This window comes from Orbicella franksi, chromosome 5, assembly GCF_964199315.1.
Source record: "Orbicella franksi chromosome 5, jaOrbFran1.1, whole genome shotgun sequence".
In the NCBI taxonomy this organism is placed as follows: domain Eukaryota; kingdom Metazoa; phylum Cnidaria; class Anthozoa; order Scleractinia; family Merulinidae; genus Orbicella; species Orbicella franksi.
The window spans coordinates 29875145-29891946 of NC_138149.1; the positions used below are offsets into that span (position 1 = coordinate 29875145).

The window sequence follows — 16802 nt, forward strand, 5'->3', positions numbered from 1 at the left end:
CTTCCCTCTTTTAGAAATTCCTCCTTTTAGAGATTCCCTCTTTTAGAGATTCCCCCTTTTAGAGATTCCCCCTTTTAGAGATTCCCCCTTTTAGAGATTCCCTCTTTTAGAGCTTCCCCCTTTTAGAGCTTCCCCCTTTTAGAGCTTTCCTCTTTTAGAGATTCCCCCTTTTAGAGATTCCCCCTTTTAGAGCTTCCCCCTTTTAGAGATTCCCCGTTCCCCGTTCCCCTTCCCTCCATTCCTCGTTCCCCGTTCTAGCGCACAGCGCACAGGCTCGAGTAAGTTCCGAATCAAAGTCAATATAATCAATATTGCCTTGACCAATATTTTAAGACGAGAAACGAAGTGAACAATTGAGGAGAGACCGAACTATACGTTTCGCTTATAATTTTCGTTACAGTATCTGTCAATATGAAATTTGGAGATGGCAAAATGACAAGAACGAAAAGGTTAAAGAGATTCCCCCTTTTAGAGATTCCTCCTTTTAGAGATTCCCCCTTTTAAAGATCCCCCCTTTTAGAGATTCCCCCTTTTAGAGATTTCCTCTTTTAGAGATTCCCCCTTTTAGAGATTTCCCTTTTTAGAGCTTCCCCCTTTTAGAGCTTCCCTCTTTTAGAGATTCCCCCTTTTGGAGATTTCCCCTTTTAGAGCTTCCCTCTTTTAGAGCTTCTCCCTTTTAGAGATTCCCTCTTTTAGAGATTCCCCCTTTTAGAGATTCCCTCTTTTAGAGCTTCCCCCTTTAAGAGATTCCCCCTTTTAGAGCTTCCCCCTTTTATAGCTTCCCTCTTTTAGAAATTCCCCCTTTTAGAGATTCCCTCTTTTAGAGATTCCCCCTTTTAGAGATTTCCTCTTTTAGAGATTCCCCCTTTTAGAGATTCCCCCTTTTAGAGATTCCCTCTTTTAGAGATTCCCCCTTTTAGAGCTTCCCCCTTTTAGAGCTTTCCTCTTTTAGAGATTCCCCCTTTTAGAGATTCCCCCTTTTAGAGATTCCCCCTTTTAGAGATTCCCCCTTTTAGAGATTCCCTCTTTTAGAGATTCCCCCTTTTAGAGATTCCCCGTTCCCCGTTCCCCGTTCCCCTTTCCTCCATTTCTCGTTCCCCGTTTTAGAGATAGCCGTCGGCAAACCTTTCGAAAGAGTGACTTATCAGTCAAAAGGTCAGGTAGCGATGAGAAAAGTAACGAGCAGAAATCAAATCAATTCCATAGGGATTAAAGTGACTGATGACAATGATGACCTAATTGATTTCAGCGGACTTCCTCTTAGGTTCGAAATAGAAATCGTATAAAAAATGTCAGATCAAAATAATATTCCTGCTTCCGCGGTCGCTTCAGCGCCACCACTCTATCCAACTATTCCGCGTGACATGGCTGATAGTATCACGTCTTTCAGACTGAAAAAGATTTGCGACTGTCAGACTGAACTACAAAATGAAATTTCACATTATCGAAAGGTATTGAAAAAATACAAACGAACGCACTCAATATCCATCGCATCATCCGCTTTCACCGGAGTCACAGTTGCCGTTCTCACTTCCTCTGGATTAGGAATATTATTAAGCGAAATCGGTGTTATCGTCGGCGCTCCTCTCGCTGGTGTCGCTGGTGTTCTGGGATTTATTTCAACCGCAATGACCGTAGGGAGTAAAAAACTGAATGGGAAAATCACAAAACATGATAAGACTATCTCTCTCGCTGAATCTTCGAATCTTTCCATCAGCGGGTTAATTTCAAAGGCATTGAATGACAGACAAATAAGTGACACTGAATTCAACTTTATTCTCAATGAAGGTCTGTACGGGTCCGCAAATGATCCCAGGACCGCAAATGATCCCCGACCGCAATGCAACGACTTTGCTTGAAAAGTCCATTATTCTTATATTTTGTGAATAAAATCTACTTGCCCTGTTGCTGTGTTGTATTCTTTGTTGTTTACCAGCTCCTCAGGCCGATCTAACGCGATTTCGGCGAATTATCGTTCTGTGGGTTTCCACTACTAAAAGAAAGACAAAGCCGGACACTGATTTCCGGAGTGCCCGTCGCTCAAAGCGAATAAATCCACTGAAAATAACCCTGCCGGCTCAGTTCCTCCGTAGAATCGAAGAAGAGTTGTTGAAGTTCCATGTCAGTTCACTCGCTACGCGATTCCGTCCACAACGCCTTCGCAACGATATATTTATTTCGAGATTGCTTCGCTCGCAAATTCGAAAACAACCACTTCACAAAAGTTAGGACACTTTCGCGGTGTTGGGAAACTATAATTAGCCCGACCGGGGGTAGTCAGCAACGATTTGTCAACAGTCAAACCAAAATGCTCCCTGGGCACTCCCTTTATGGGTTTGACAAATAAAGCGCGAGGGTACCCGGGGAGCATTTTGGTTTGACTGTTGACAAATCGTCGCTGACTACCCCCGGTCGGGCTAATTATAGTTTCCCAACACCGCGAAAGTGTCCTAGCTTTTGCGACGCGGCTGTTTTCGAACTTGCGAGCGAAGCAATCTCGAAATAAATGTATCGCTGCGAAGGCGTTGTGGACGGAATCGCGTAGCGAGTGAACTGACATGGAACTTCAACATCTCTTCTTCGATTCTACGGAGGAATTGAGCCGGCAGGGTTATGTTCAGTGGATTTATTCGCTTCGAGCGGCGGGCACTCCGGAAATCAGTGTCCGGCCTTGTCTTTCTTTTAGTAGTGGAAGCCCACAGAACGATAATTCGCCGAAACCGCGTTAGATCGGCCTGAGGAGCTGGCAAACAACAAAGAATACAACACAGCAACAGGGTAACTGGATTCTATTCACAAAATATAAGAATAATGGACTTTTCAAGCAAAGCCGTTGCATTCTCATTCAAGCCTTTATAAATTACAAACCGTTGTAACACAACACCTCCATATGCTGCAAGGCCAGAGTCACGTTTCGCGTAGTCAAATTAGGTCGTTATGTAATAGTATATGCCATATGTCACGTTAGGCTGAACGTTCGCATAAAAGTGGGAAAGAAAGGATAACATTGAGAGCTTGGGTCGCCTGTGTTTTGGACCGCAAATGATCCTGATCAAAAAAATAGGAATGGCATGGATGACGGGATGGTGTGGATAGGGAATTGGCGTACGTGAATACCGATGTTTTTATTTAAGCCATCTTATAATTATAATGGCTTACAACTTGATTTTTTTTCATACTTTCGTCTAAACTTTGTTGCTAACTACGATGTTCTGAATATCACCACTCAATCATCAAAACACGACTTGGCTTACCTTTCTTTGCAATTCCCAGTAAAATTATGATCAGTGCAACATACGCTACATATCCTCCTTTGTTAAACATTGATATTTCGGTGTTATAGTTAAATCACATTTTATCAGCCGTTAACGCCACTCGTCTAAAGTTTTAAACTAACATCTAACCATGAAGCAACTATTACAGAAGACGCTGTCACCTGAGTAGACCCACAAGCCTACGACGCTTCATCACTCTGTAAAACACTTAGTGTGAGCACTGGAAATTTGAACAGATTTATTTTGTAATTTTTCCTTGGTCGTATTTTGGCTTTAATTCCTCGGAAATGACTACTTGAGTATTCTAAGAAGCCAAAATTCCAAGCTATAGTTATGAAGTTCAGCTTCATGACCACGCAAGGCCAAGGCTTGTGCTTCGTTTTGAATATTAGCTGTGTGATAGATGTTTGATACTATCGCCACCGGGATTTCGAGAATGTTTACAAGTATGTGTTTTTCTAAGACTTTTAATTCAATAGATCGTCTTCACGTGACGTGTTTTTATCCTCATCAGGCATAAGAGGCGGTATATTTATATCTGTTTACAATTAGCGTGCTTCGTTTGGAAACCAGCGCATTTTGAATTTCAGGGTTATGGAGCTTGCGTGACACAAGGCTACGATCGAGTTTGTTGAAAAATATATACTTATCTCATGATTTTGAGCCTTTTTAGAAGTTAGAACATTAGGAAAAGTGCTCATGTAAATGCTTGTTTGTTTAGTACTGATAGTCAGTGGCCTAGAAAGCCAAAGTAAGTTCCAGATGTTTACACTACATTCTGGCCGCCATATTGGTGTACCACGGATGTACACCAACATCCAGGTGATCTGTGACGCCATTGCGGGAGCCTGGAGAAAGAAATTTTAATGCCGTATCCCATAAACCAACGCACGCACCAATTCAATCCGTTTTCGAATCATGGCGGCTGGTCGGCTACCATGCGGGAAGGTTTGCGACATAGAAATCGTTCCATGGAAGAGAGATATTTATTCTAAATTAGACTGAAAGTGAAAGGTCAAAAGCTCACTTACTAGGATGTCTTCTGTGGGTCAAATCCTCGTATAATTCTTTCGGATTTCGTCAGCGCTCGATTCTTTCCCGTGGGAGAGTGTTGCAATTACATGTACATTGAATCAGTGAGTACATTTTGACGACGTACTCAGTTTTATTCTGCGGTGGAAGTGTTGTTAACAGATCTAAACAAGCTAGCTGTCCGGCTCTGAGGAAAGTCGGATCTTTCAGGATCGGATATCTTTCCTCGGGATTTCCATGGACGTGCGAACTTGGTGGATAAGTTGCCTGTAGGCCTCCATCGGCTGCTCGCTTCAAGGGTGGAATTTTTAGTGGCAGCTCTTTCAACTGGCTGAATTTTGACTCTCTTTGACGCATCAGTCCTACCGTAATCCGGTATGATGGTTTGTCACTAGCCAGAATACATTGCTCTGTCCATTTACCACTCGATTTCTGGTTGACGTCTGCTTCAATGATAGAACTCTGCGTAGCCAAGTGCCTGCGAATCTTCCTCTCCATCTTTTTTTGACTTGACATCTAGAACTATGGAATGTTCAGCAATTTCCAAACCAAGAACGTCAGAGGCTTTCATAACTATGCAGGATTTTTAGTGTACCGGTAACCCTCTTTTTATTTCTAAATATCCTAAAAAGGGTGCAAACTTGCCAGTGAAAGACGTGCACATTATTTCCTAATTTTAAAAGTACTTTGACGATTTTTGAAAATGGCACGTTATACTTTGGTTTTTGTTATTTGTATTGTGTAGTTCTAGGAAAAATTCATAACCACCCTACAGATCCCTACCTCCATTGTTTCAAGGAAAGTAAGGCTAGAGAAAAAATTTTGGTGCCTTGGTGGGTTTTTTCTGGCACAATACAATCACTGTCAGTGTAAACTAGTTTGAAAAAGCACATTTTACCTGCTGCAATTTTTGCAATTCGCAAACATAGCTTTTCAGCTGATCGAATGCCAAGGTGAGCAGTACCAAGGTAGTACTCAGAAAGGGGTGTACCATTCAAATTTTTACGCCCAGTGTTCCCAAGATTTTGTTTGGCAAACTCTCTGTGCTTTTCTTTGGAGGGGGCTTTTCCACACAGTTCAGTCTCAATTTTTTTCTGGCAACTCTCTGCATCTGAAACTGTCCAAAATGGTTCTGGACAGATTATCTTCATGTTGCCCAGTTGGATCTGGTACTCTGGGGCTTCTGGGATTGGATAAGTGGATTTGGCAGATGAACTGCCAGGAGATAATCTCCTCTCCTTACCATCCCCCACATGTTCATCTAATAATTTTTAATTTCTTGCCCAGTCAGTGGGTGTTAAATTGTTTTTGGCTCTTTAAGTTGTTTGTAAAAAGCTTGACCACATTTTCTTGTTGTCTCATAGTCATCATTCCCCAACCAAAGGGCACCAGTTAAAACTGTACTTAGTAAATTGTGAGGCTCAGTTAGTTTCACTCCTTACACTGGTTTCTCCTGTCAAATGACGAGACCATTTTAGCCAAGGAAAGCCATCAGTGTAATCCATTAGAATCAGACAATTATTATTGGCTGTATTGATTACACTCTAAGTACCAGGTTGGGTAGGAAACAATGAAATGTACTTTTTAATGTCAACATGACCTAAAAACACTTCTCTCGATTCATTGAATTCTAGTAAGACCAATTTGTTGTAGTAATTCGTGGCGGGTGTCATTCAGATGACCAAAAATCTCATCCTTACTTAAAATTGGATTGATGCCAATGGGCCCTTCCAATTTTTTCCCCCAATTGTTTCTCAGTGCATTTTGTGTTTCTTTTTGTCCGATCGTAAGTGACCTCACAATTCCACAAGAAAATTCCATAAATGCCAAGTGCTGTTTTCTAAAGACACAAGGCATAACAACATCCTTGAAAAAAGAACCATGGTCAATTTCGAGGAGCTAGTCGCAAGAATAAGGTTTGTCCTTTTGAACTATTTCAGTTAACGCTGGCCTCTGATTATAGACGCCAGTGCTTGGTGAGGGCTCTGGACAAAACAGCGCTTGAAGTTCTGGGTAGTGCAGGGACAGTTCATTTCTGAACTTGCATAATTTGCTGTGAAAATCGCGAGTTCCAACAGTTCCGTGCGGTACAAAGTCGACCGGTGACACAATTTTGGCAATCCTTGGTAAAACTAAATCCACAAGTTCTTCATCGTTCAGACAGTTCAGCAGCTCGCTGACCCTTTGCTTCCTTGAATAAGGATTACTCTCGTCTAGAAATTTTTCTGCGCATTGTCTAAATGAAACCCGTTTCCGGGAGGTTGGCAAGCTACCCGGTTTGTGCTCCGGATAAAGACGAAGATGTTCGTTTAAACTCTTTGTTTTTGTAAGATTTACCAGTTTTGAAATGGGCAATAAAGACGAATTACTCACTCGGCATTAAGCACATTTTCCTTAGCTCGACAAGACATCCAAACAAACAATAAAAAGCCATAATAAAAACAATTAGCCGGCAAAAGAAACAATACTTAAGTACTTTAAATGTTGGATGTCGCCGCGTCAAAATGCCCGCAAGAATTGTGCCACCCGCGACAATGGAACTGACTTCGAGAGAGCAACGAAGGCTCCATCAAAACTTCCTTAAAATCAGCACATAAAAAAATAAAATTAAGACAAATACACCATTCCCAAAAACCAATAACAGCTTTACTACGAGTAACATTTACTGTTGATAAAGCCAACGTCCAGTACATAACAAAGAAATAAGCGAGCTAACTTCATACAACGCAGGAGTACATCGAGCTTACGTTTGGATTGTCTGCAACGCTCGTCGCCAAAAGTTGTCAAAGCATTCAAGAACGCAGAGTTTCTCTTCTTGGCAATAACTGCATTGTACAAGCTACCCAGTGACAAGTCTTCTCACTCGTTGATGGCGAAGTATTTTTAAAACATCGAGCTCATATCACGCCGACCAGCCGCCATGATTCGAAAACAGATTAAATTGGTGCGCGCATTTGTTTATGGGATACGGCATTAAAATTTCTTTCCCCAGGCCCCCGCAATGACGTCACAGATCACCTGGATGGCGTTTTCTTACTGGACTCAGTAAATTTCTGGGAAACATTTACGACGAATATTTGAAGTTTGGGGAAATGCACAGGCCTAAAACTTGGAGAAGGGTCTTATTTAGTTATCTTCTATAGCGTACATCGCAACTTCTTAGCTTTTTCCATTAGTTGGTTTTCGATTTATTATTTCTTTTATTGCGTGACAGTGAAAACGATCTGTACCCTTCGAAGAACAAAACAGCAACTGTGGAATTTTTTTTGCAAAATGGTAAAATATGTTTTTTAGTTCATTATTTTTGTACATGTTCTCACCTTCCTCTGATATAAATCCATGCCATTCCTTATTTTTTAATCGGGATCATTTGCGGTCCAATATGGGGATCATTTCCGGTCGGGGATCATTTGCGGTCCTGGGATCATTTGCGGACCCGTACAGGTCAACAGTATTATTCATTGAAAAAAGCTAACAGTAGTAAACTATCCGCTGCAGGAGTCACCAGCGGTGTTAACATCGAAGAGCTAAAAGAACAGATAAAAAACGAATACCGAAAAAAGCTCGGATCATTCGTAGACATAAAGAATTAAATATTCAATTTGAGAAGCGAGGAAATAGATTTTCTTTGTTTATTTCGAGAAGTCGTTTCGGCTGATAGCAAGCCTCATCAGAACGCCTGGCTTATGAAAAAGCGGACGTTTACGACTCCCGAAGGAGAAGGGAGAGATATGAACACCCCAGAAGAAAAAAGAAACATGTTGGAGTAGTTATGTAACGAGGCGTTACAAAACAAAGTTCTCAATCGTGTTAATCGCTCAAACAATCAGCAATCATTCTTCCTCTCATTCTCTCGATTTCTTGTGAATTTAAGTTCAGTTGCTCTTCAAGGAACTTAATTTTTCTGATCCAGTAGGCCAGTTGTTCTTTGGCTTTATTTCGCTGTTTAACCAGCTTTTCTCGTTCTGTCTTTTTGATGTTCCAGAGCTTCCTGAGACCTTCTTTAGGAACTGAATCTTGGCTTACGATATCTTGAAGAACTTCTGATAATGTTTCCACTCGTCGCATAGGTGGTACTTCTATTGCTGGGTGGCCGAATAATAAATCCGTTTCGTCGAATTGCATTTCTTCTGGGGTGTTCATAACACTCGGTTTAATTTCGTGAAATTCACCTAATTATAGATAGCGGTGTGTCAACGACGAGACTTCCCTGACAATACTGTTTTGTAAACTTTCATTCAGCGTCAGGGAACTCTGGAATTTATCACGTTCATCCTGTTAAGAGACAATGGATCATCACGTGAAAGACTTACTGTCAACATTCCAGAGTTCCCTGACAACTTGTGACTTCAGAAGTAAATTTAAAAACTATTTTTAGTTTTGTTCGTTGTCAGGGAACTCTGGAATGTGTCCATTGTCTTTCACGTGCTCGTTCAAATAAAACTCTTTTTTCGCAATTCTTGTCTTATGTAACTCTCGAGATCAACCACGTCATATCTTATCCTTATCAGAGTGACTCCGTTAAATTTACATTTGAAATTCTTCATCTCATCCCTCCTTCGCTGCTGAAGAAATTCTCTTTTACTTTTGTGAAAAGGATTCGGATATTCATGATGTTGAATCCCGTCGTATTCAAATGCTAATTTCAGTTGTTTACAATACCCGTCGAGTTTGAGACAGAAACCCGTCTCATTATTCATTAACAATCAAGGTCTGACTTTTTTTAATTTTAACCGCTCGCCATCTCGCTTCTGATTAAGTAATCTCTCGAATATGATCCTACACCTCTCCTCGTTGAAATATGTTTTTCCCATTTTTTAAATAGAGGAAAAAATCAAATCTCTCTCACATAAAATGTTTTCTTGTCGGATCTCCTTTTCACGGAAGACCTTCCATGATCAATCGCGTATTTTATGACGGAAGAGTTGGATAACCCACTCTCAATCGCTGCCTGTCGCATGTTGTCAAAAATCTTGCAATTGCCCTCCTCGTCTCTGATCTCAGCCATCCTATTGTTTAACGGACGATAACCAAGCATCGCCTTCAACTCCCTGCTCGGAATCTTGTTCCGATATTTTATCCCGCAGCCTTTGACTTTTTCTCGGAATTCTTTTTCAGAGATTGCAACAAGATGAATCATTTCATTCTCACTATCCATTTTAAATACTTTTATATAAAAGTTTCATTTTTTACAAAAACGTTCATATTTGTATTTTATATTGAAATGGATAACAGGAGTCTCAGAATTAAAAAGGGAAGCGAAGAGGCTCGGACTGAGACGTTACAGCCGGTTGAGAAGAGCCGAATTGATCGATTTTTTAGATAGAAATGGAAATAATATTCTTGATGAAGAAGTTCCGGAAATCGGTGCTCCAGTTCTAAGACCGACGAGATATGTGAAACCGGAGATAACCAAGGAAGCGAGCGAGCGAAAGAAGGAAATCAGAAAACTCGAGGAGATGCTCGGCTTGCGTAAAAATAGAGCGAGTGAAGCGAATCTCCCTGAGATAAAAATAACCGGTCCAGAGGAAACAGAGCGAGAGATGAAAATCAACAGGATCAACGAGATAAATAAACGGCGCCCCCAATTCACGGTCGCTCAGACCGCAAGCGCGTTGCGCGGTTTCACGAGACAATTCAGGATTTTAGGTCCATCGTTCAGCGGACCAAGGGAGTTCATGCAAAGATCCAAAACGGAAGTATTACGACTTACGAGAGAAAATCACCAGATGAGGGTAATGTTGATCTTAAATTCCGAGATGACGAGTCAAGAATTATTCAGTGAAGAGATTGAAATTTTTCAAGCGCATTTCCAAACCGAGACAATCGTGAATCTTGAAGCGACCGATGAACCCGAGGTATTCAACGTCATGGTGGATACCATCGAAGAAAGAATTCAAAATTTTGATCAACGAGGGAGCCATTGGAGGTTTCAGAGAGTACTATCTCTCGACGTTCATCTGGTTGATTACATCCCTTTGAGAGGTTCATCTTATATCGAACTGCCAAAGTTCCTTAAAGGAAAGAAAGCTGTGATTAATATCCAAAACAAGGTTGATAACGAATGTTTCAACTGGTCCATTCTGAGGCATTTGCATCCCACTAAAAATCATCCAGAGAGAGTTTCTTCCCTCAGGGAATATGAAAACGATCTCGATTTCACTGGAATTGAATTTCCCGTGAAAACAGATGATATATCCATATTTGAAAAACGAAATCAGGGGATCTCAGTCAATGTATACGGTTATGAGGCAAGGAGGATATATCCTAAGAGATTCAGCAAGAAAAAGAATGCAATAAACTAAATTTATTATTCATAAGTGATGGGAAAGGAAAAGAGCGCGGTCACTACTGCTTGATAAAGGACTTCAGCAGATTGGCATCAATGCAAGTAACGGCTCATCATGGAAAATTGCATCCGTATTTCTGCGGAAATTGCATGAATCACTTCAACGATGAAGATGGATTGGAAAGGCATGAAACGGATTGTTGGAAAAATAAAGAAGAGAATATTATCATGGCTAAGTATGGTGAGAAGATTAAATTCAAAAATCATTGTCGCTCGACAAGGGTTCCTTTCGCCGTCCACGCGGATTTTGAAGCGATAGTAAAACCGATCAACACTTGTGAACCCAATGGTGAAAAGAGTTTCACGGAGCGATATCAAAAGCACGTGCCATGTGGGTTTTGTTACCAGATAGTTTGCTTCGACGATGAGATGTGGTCTCAAGAACCTGTCATCTACAGAGCGGAGAGTGAAGATGAAGACGTCAGCGGATCTTCGTCGAGACGCTTAAAAGAGATCTTAAAAAGATTCACAAAGAATTCAACTTTTCCAAGAAGATGATATTCACTTATCAAGACAGGCTCGAGTTCAACCGAGCAGAAAAATGTTGGATCTGTGATTTACCATTAAATAAAGACGGAGTCATTGACAAGGTCAGAGATCACTGCCATTTCTCAGGAAAATATGCAATAAAATATGCAACTTGAATTTCAAGAAGCCAAAGTTCACTCCCGTGATATTTCATAACCTGGCCAATTACGACTCACATTTGTTCATCAAGAATCTCGGCAAGAGCGAGGGCGACATCAGATGCATTCCGAATACTGAGGAAAAATACATCCGCTTCAGCAAAGAAATTGAAGTGGGATCTTATGAAAACAAGGGCGAAAAAGAAGTCAAAATCAAGCATGGGATCAAGTTCACAGATAGATTCAAATTCATGGCCTCCTCCCTTGATGGTCTCGTCAGTAATCTCGTCTCTTGTGGAAAATGCGAATCTTCATCATGCTTGAACCCCATTGTCACACATCTCCGCTTTACCAAGAAACTTTTCCCTGAGAAGATTCATTTGCTTACGAGAAAGGGAGTTTATCCTTACGATTACATGAGTGATTTCAAAAAGTTCAAAGAAAATCAGTTGCCTCTAAAAGAAGTGTTTTATTCGAGACTCAATGATTCTCACATCTCTGTTGAGGATTACGAGCACGCTGAGAGAGTGTGGAATGAGTTTGAGATTGAGAACTGGGGTGAATATCACAATCTGTATCTCAACTCCGATGTCCACCTCCTCGCTGACGTCTTAGAAGAATTCAGAAACGTCTGCCTGAAGAATTATGATCTCGATCTCACTTGGTATTACACCACCCCTGGTTTGGCTTGGGATGCCGCTTTAAAAATGACTGCAGTCGAACTTGAATTGTTGACCGACGTTGACATGCTACTTCTGTTTGAAAGGGGAACGCGTGGAGGAATCTCAATGATCTCAAATCGTTTTGGAAGGGCCAATAATAAATACATGGGTGAAGATTATGATCCAACCAAACCGAGTAAATTCATTCAATATCTCGACGCAAACAATCTTTATATTTGGGTGATGTGTGAACCACTTCCAGTGGGTGGATTTAAATGGATGACTGAAAGAGAGATGGAAAACTGGGAAAACATTCCTTGCATCCTCGAGGTGGACATGGAGTACCCCGAGGAACTTCACGATCTTCACAATGATTATCCTCTGGCTCCTGAGAGCGTCACGGTTAACAGAGTGGAAAAGCTGATTCCCAATCTCAATCACAAAGAGAGGTATGTCATTCATCATCCAAATTTGAAGCAGTGTCTCGCCCTTGGAATGAAGTTGAAAAAGATTCATCGTGGGATCCGATTTGATGAGAAGCCATGGTTGAAAAGTTATATTGAGAAAAACACGGATCTCAGGAAAGGAGCAAAGAACAGCTTTGAAAAAGATTTCTTCAAGTTGATGAACAACTCCGTCTTCGGGAACACGATGGAGAACATCAGGAAACGAGTCGATGTGAAGTTGGTCAATAGTAGGAAGTCCGCAGAAAAGTTATCAGCGAGACCGAATTTCAAGCATTTGACGATATTCGATGAAAATTTGGTCGCGATTCATATGAAACGAACGAAGCTGGTCTTCAACAAACCGGTCTATTGTGGAATGAGTATTCTTGATATAAGTAAGACGTTGATGTACGACTTTCATTACGACTACATCAAACCAAAGTATGGATCCAGGGCAAAATTATTATTCACAGACACCGACAGTCTAATGTAGGAGATTGAGACTGAAGATTTCCATGAAGACATCAAGTCAGACGTTGAAGATAAGTTTGACACGAGTGATCATCCGAGTGGGACTCAAAGATGCAACAAGGAAGTCATTGGAATGATGAAAGACGAGGCGGCGGGGAAGATCATTGAAGAGTTCGTTGGATTGAGAGCTAAATTGTACAGCTTTAAGATGCACATTGGAAAAGAAGAGAAGAAGTGCAAGGGAGTGAAAAAGTCCGTTGTAAAAAAGAAAATTTCACATCAGGATTATAAAGACTGCTTGTTCAACGGAAAACCTCAGATGAGAAAGATGAATGTGATTAGATCACATCGGTATGAGATTTCCACAGAGACGGTGAATAAGGTGACCATGAGCGCGGAAGATGACAAGAGAGTGATAATAGAAGATGGAATTCACACTTATGCGCATGGTCACAGAAGAATAAAAGATAAATTAAAATGAATCCAGAAAATATTCCCTTCAACGCATTTATAGTCGGTCCCACGAACTCAGGAAAGACCAATTACTTGGTCGAAATACTAAGCAACGAATTCAGAGGAAAGTTTGATTACGTGATCCTTCTCTGTCCGACTTATATATTCAATAGGACGTATCAGGGTTTCGCCGAGGATGACCGAGATTTCTTCATCTTGCCTCCTCATCAAGATCAAATCGATGATTGGATGAGGATAGCGAGTTTCGTGTCTGAGGGTACAAATTCCCTGATCATTCTCGATGATTGCGTCAGTTCCAAAGATGTGAAAAAGAGGACGAATGAGCTGGTGAACTTGGCATTCAGCGCGAGACATAGTGGAATCAGTGTTTGGGTCATAACTCAGCAAATGACGAGCATCGCCAGGTCATTCCGCGAGAATATCACCTTTTTGGTCCTGTTCTATACTACTTCTCGGAGGGACATGAAAGAGATTTTTGACAATTTCGGAGGAGGATTGAGGAAGTTTGAGAGGTTGAAAAAGATTTCCGAGTTAAAGAAAAAGAAATATTCAAAACTATTTTTCTCCCTAAGACATCCTTTTGAAATTAACCGCGAATACTAAAATGGAAATGACTGAGCAAGAAGCCTTGAAAGATGTAATGAACATTCTTGAGACCGAACCCGAGTCAGGAGCGAGAGAGCGGCTGGCGGTCCTGGTGGCCAGTGGGAAGGCGAAAGAGATGACCGGAGTTGATCTCACCCAAGATCAAGTTAAGAGATTAAGTGAGAAGGATGTTGAGAAGTATTTCAAAAGATATGAGACTTCATTATCCTCAAAGACTTGTGACGCGATGGTTGATACCTTTCTTCAACTCAGTTGCAGATTGATATCCCATTTTCTTCCCGTTGATCGGAGTAAACTCTTGAAAGATCTGAATGAAAATTTCATGGTGAGAGAAGAACTCTCGATGATCGCTGGAAGATTGAGCCTGAACTATGGAGAGTACATGGCAGTGGTGAGTGCTGTCTTACTCACCGCGAAGAACGTAGAACTCGATAAGTCTGAAGAACTTGAAAATACTTCTGAAGAACTTGATAAGAACTTGTCTGAAGAAACTTAAGTAACTTCTTGAAAATATATATAACATGGATAGTGAAGAAATTAAAGAACCTGTGAAAACCATTGAAGAACCCGCTGAAACCGTTGAAGAAACCGTTGACTGGGAAAAGAAACCGGCCAATAAAGTAACCTCGACTGTGAAAGGACAAAACCCATGAAGGATCCGGGGAGAGTCGCGGCAGGAAAAAGGCTCGCAGAACATAACAGGAAAGTAAGAGATGCAAAGCTACAAGCTGCGCGTCAGAAAGGAACTGATATTGACTTCAATATTGACTTGACTGTTGAAAATGAAAATAAACTCTTCTCCTTCTTCTTCATTCTCACTCACTCAAGTTCTTGCAGCGGCGAGTATAGTTGTTTCTATCGCGGGAGTATATCTCAAGAGAGAGGAGTTGCAGCAGCTGACGCAACGCTCGTTGTCTCTCGTTGAAAGGATTAAGCCAGAGAGTGCGAGTGAAGCGACGGCGCCTGAAGTTCCGGCGAGAAGCGAGCGATGCGAAGATCGAACATCATCAAAAATATAACCCATGGATTAGCGACAGCGTCTGCGACTCAATCAAGCTATATTTATTATATCCTCTAAAATGTCTGGAAATAAGCTCGTAAAAAACATTGACCGATACCGCGACGATGACTGGAATAGCGGCTGGATATGGATGGGTCGCGAAAAAAGTCGTTAAAGAGCCGATGACTTCTGATCCTTCAGTGAGTTTAATGAATTACGTGAAATTCACGGTTGTTGTGGCGGCTTCGATCGCTACAAAACAGTACCTCGAAGATCAGAAGATTTTACCTAGTTAAATAAAATGTTGAGTTATATAATTGTTTCCGCCTTGAGATTTGCCACTTTCTGCTTATTCTTTGAAGCGGCGATGATCATATTGAGAAAAGAAATTCAAGATTATCAACTTCGAAAAGAAATTCGAGAAGAAATTGAGAATGAATAAGCACGAGCGATTTCATATTAATATTACTGTTTAACATTAAAATGGCGAGTATTGCGATAATGATTGGAGGAGCGATTATCAATGCCACCACATTCGTCGGAGGAAGTTATTTGGCGAGGTACTTGAGTGGAGAATCTGAGGCTGACAAAGAAAAGAAGCGTCATGATCTTGCCTTGGAAAAATATGAAAACGACTATCAGAAATATCAAGAAAACAGAACGAAGTTGCTGGATTGGATAGCCACTAATGACAAAATCAAAGATGAAGCGAAACAGAATTTCGAAAACACGGACTACGCATTGAAACTTTACAACCAGACTCATCAAGATCAGATGGATTTGAACGAGCCTCAGTTTTCAGACTTTTACAAACCGAGTGTTCAACAAAAACAGGGAGAGATAATTTACGTCGGAGCTTCGGCCCTGATGATCGGATTGGCAGTGAGCCATTTCCTGTAATAAAAAATGAGTGACAAGGGAACAAATTCCAATTGACAAATTCCAAGGTCAAAGGACACGACTTGGCCTAGGACGCCCATTATCTAACTACTACCAATCATGCACAGTTGACAGTTTAGTACTTTTATAAAGCACGAGGTTATTTCTGTCCAGTCGTAGCAATTTATGACCAAATAAGGGCATTGGTGTTTGTAACGAAGTCTTGTCGTACCTGTTTGACCACACCCCGCAAAAGTACTGAAAGGTAATCCCTCTGGAGAGGGGGAAAATGTATCGTAAAATAATCGTTTTCTTTGGCCATCGTAGCTTTATAGGAAATAACACAAACTGCAGTGAAAAACATGACAATAAAACGCATGTTGGAAAACAAAATCCTTTTATTTTTTAAAATTTGTAGTAGCTTTTAGCCTCTTTTATGTACAAAATTCATTTTATCTTGAATCATCAAGACATCGAGAGCTCCGCAAGGTGTCGCACTAGTTTGCTGAAGAGATAGACGACAATAGAAACAAGTGGTTTGGGATAAATGGCCACAAATATTACGAGTTTAACTGAAACTAAGGTTACAAACAAAGATTAAAATCTCTTCAGGAAAAGTGAGGTTAAAACTTTCGCCACCAGTAAAAACTAAAGTAAAATACTTCATAAGATATGTTGACAGTCTGCGGGTCGGTGACCGGGGAGGTGGAGGGAAAAAAGAACAAACACGTCTGAACGCTAAATGGCAGAAAAGATCTTCTTGCGACGATGGCAATAGTAGAAGTGGGCCGCGTGTACGAGATCTTTCGTACTTAACTGTGACGTGCTCATTTTTCATTGGACAGGAGACTTTCATTGTTGCCAGATTAAAACACAACCCGCAAACTGATAATACATAGGAAATGCCTCGCGATAAAATAACATTATGCTTTCGGTTATCGGCATAATGTTTGTTTTTAATTTGACGTTTCGTATGTTTCGA

The 16802-nt window shown here is 40.9% G+C and overlaps 1 protein-coding gene and 2 pseudogenes across 1 annotated transcript; 2 read left to right on the forward strand and 1 right to left on the reverse strand.

The window, feature by feature from the left end:
- Positions 1–4995: 4995 nt before the first annotated feature.
- Positions 4996–6969, reverse strand: LOC145488119 (uncharacterized; annotated as a pseudogene).
- Positions 6970–9636: 2667 nt separating this feature from the next.
- LOC145488110 (uncharacterized) lies at positions 9637–11024 on the forward strand (annotated as a pseudogene).
- Positions 11025–11150: 126 nt separating this feature from the next.
- LOC145487934 (uncharacterized) lies at positions 11151–12702 on the forward strand. Its single transcript, XM_081466704.1, has 3 exons — positions 11151–11246; positions 11375–12638; positions 12683–12702. Exons 1-3 carry the CDS (start codon positions 11151–11153, stop codon positions 12700–12702), a joined length of 1380 nt encoding a protein of 459 aa, XP_081322830.1.
- Positions 12703–16802: the final 4100 nt, after the last annotated feature.

Coding starts and splice junctions, on each gene's coding strand:
- LOC145487934 (XM_081466704.1), top strand. CDS start 11,151: ATGATATTCACTTATCAAGACAGGCTCGAGTTCAACCGAGCAGAAAAA. Junction 11,247..11,374: donor AAGACGGAGTCATTGACAAG/GTCAGAGATCAC, acceptor TTGTTCATCAAG/AATCTCGGCAAGAGCGAGGG. Junction 12,639..12,682: donor CGATGTGAAGTTGGTCAATA/GTAGGAAGTCCG, acceptor CCGAATTTCAAG/CATTTGACGATATTCGATGA.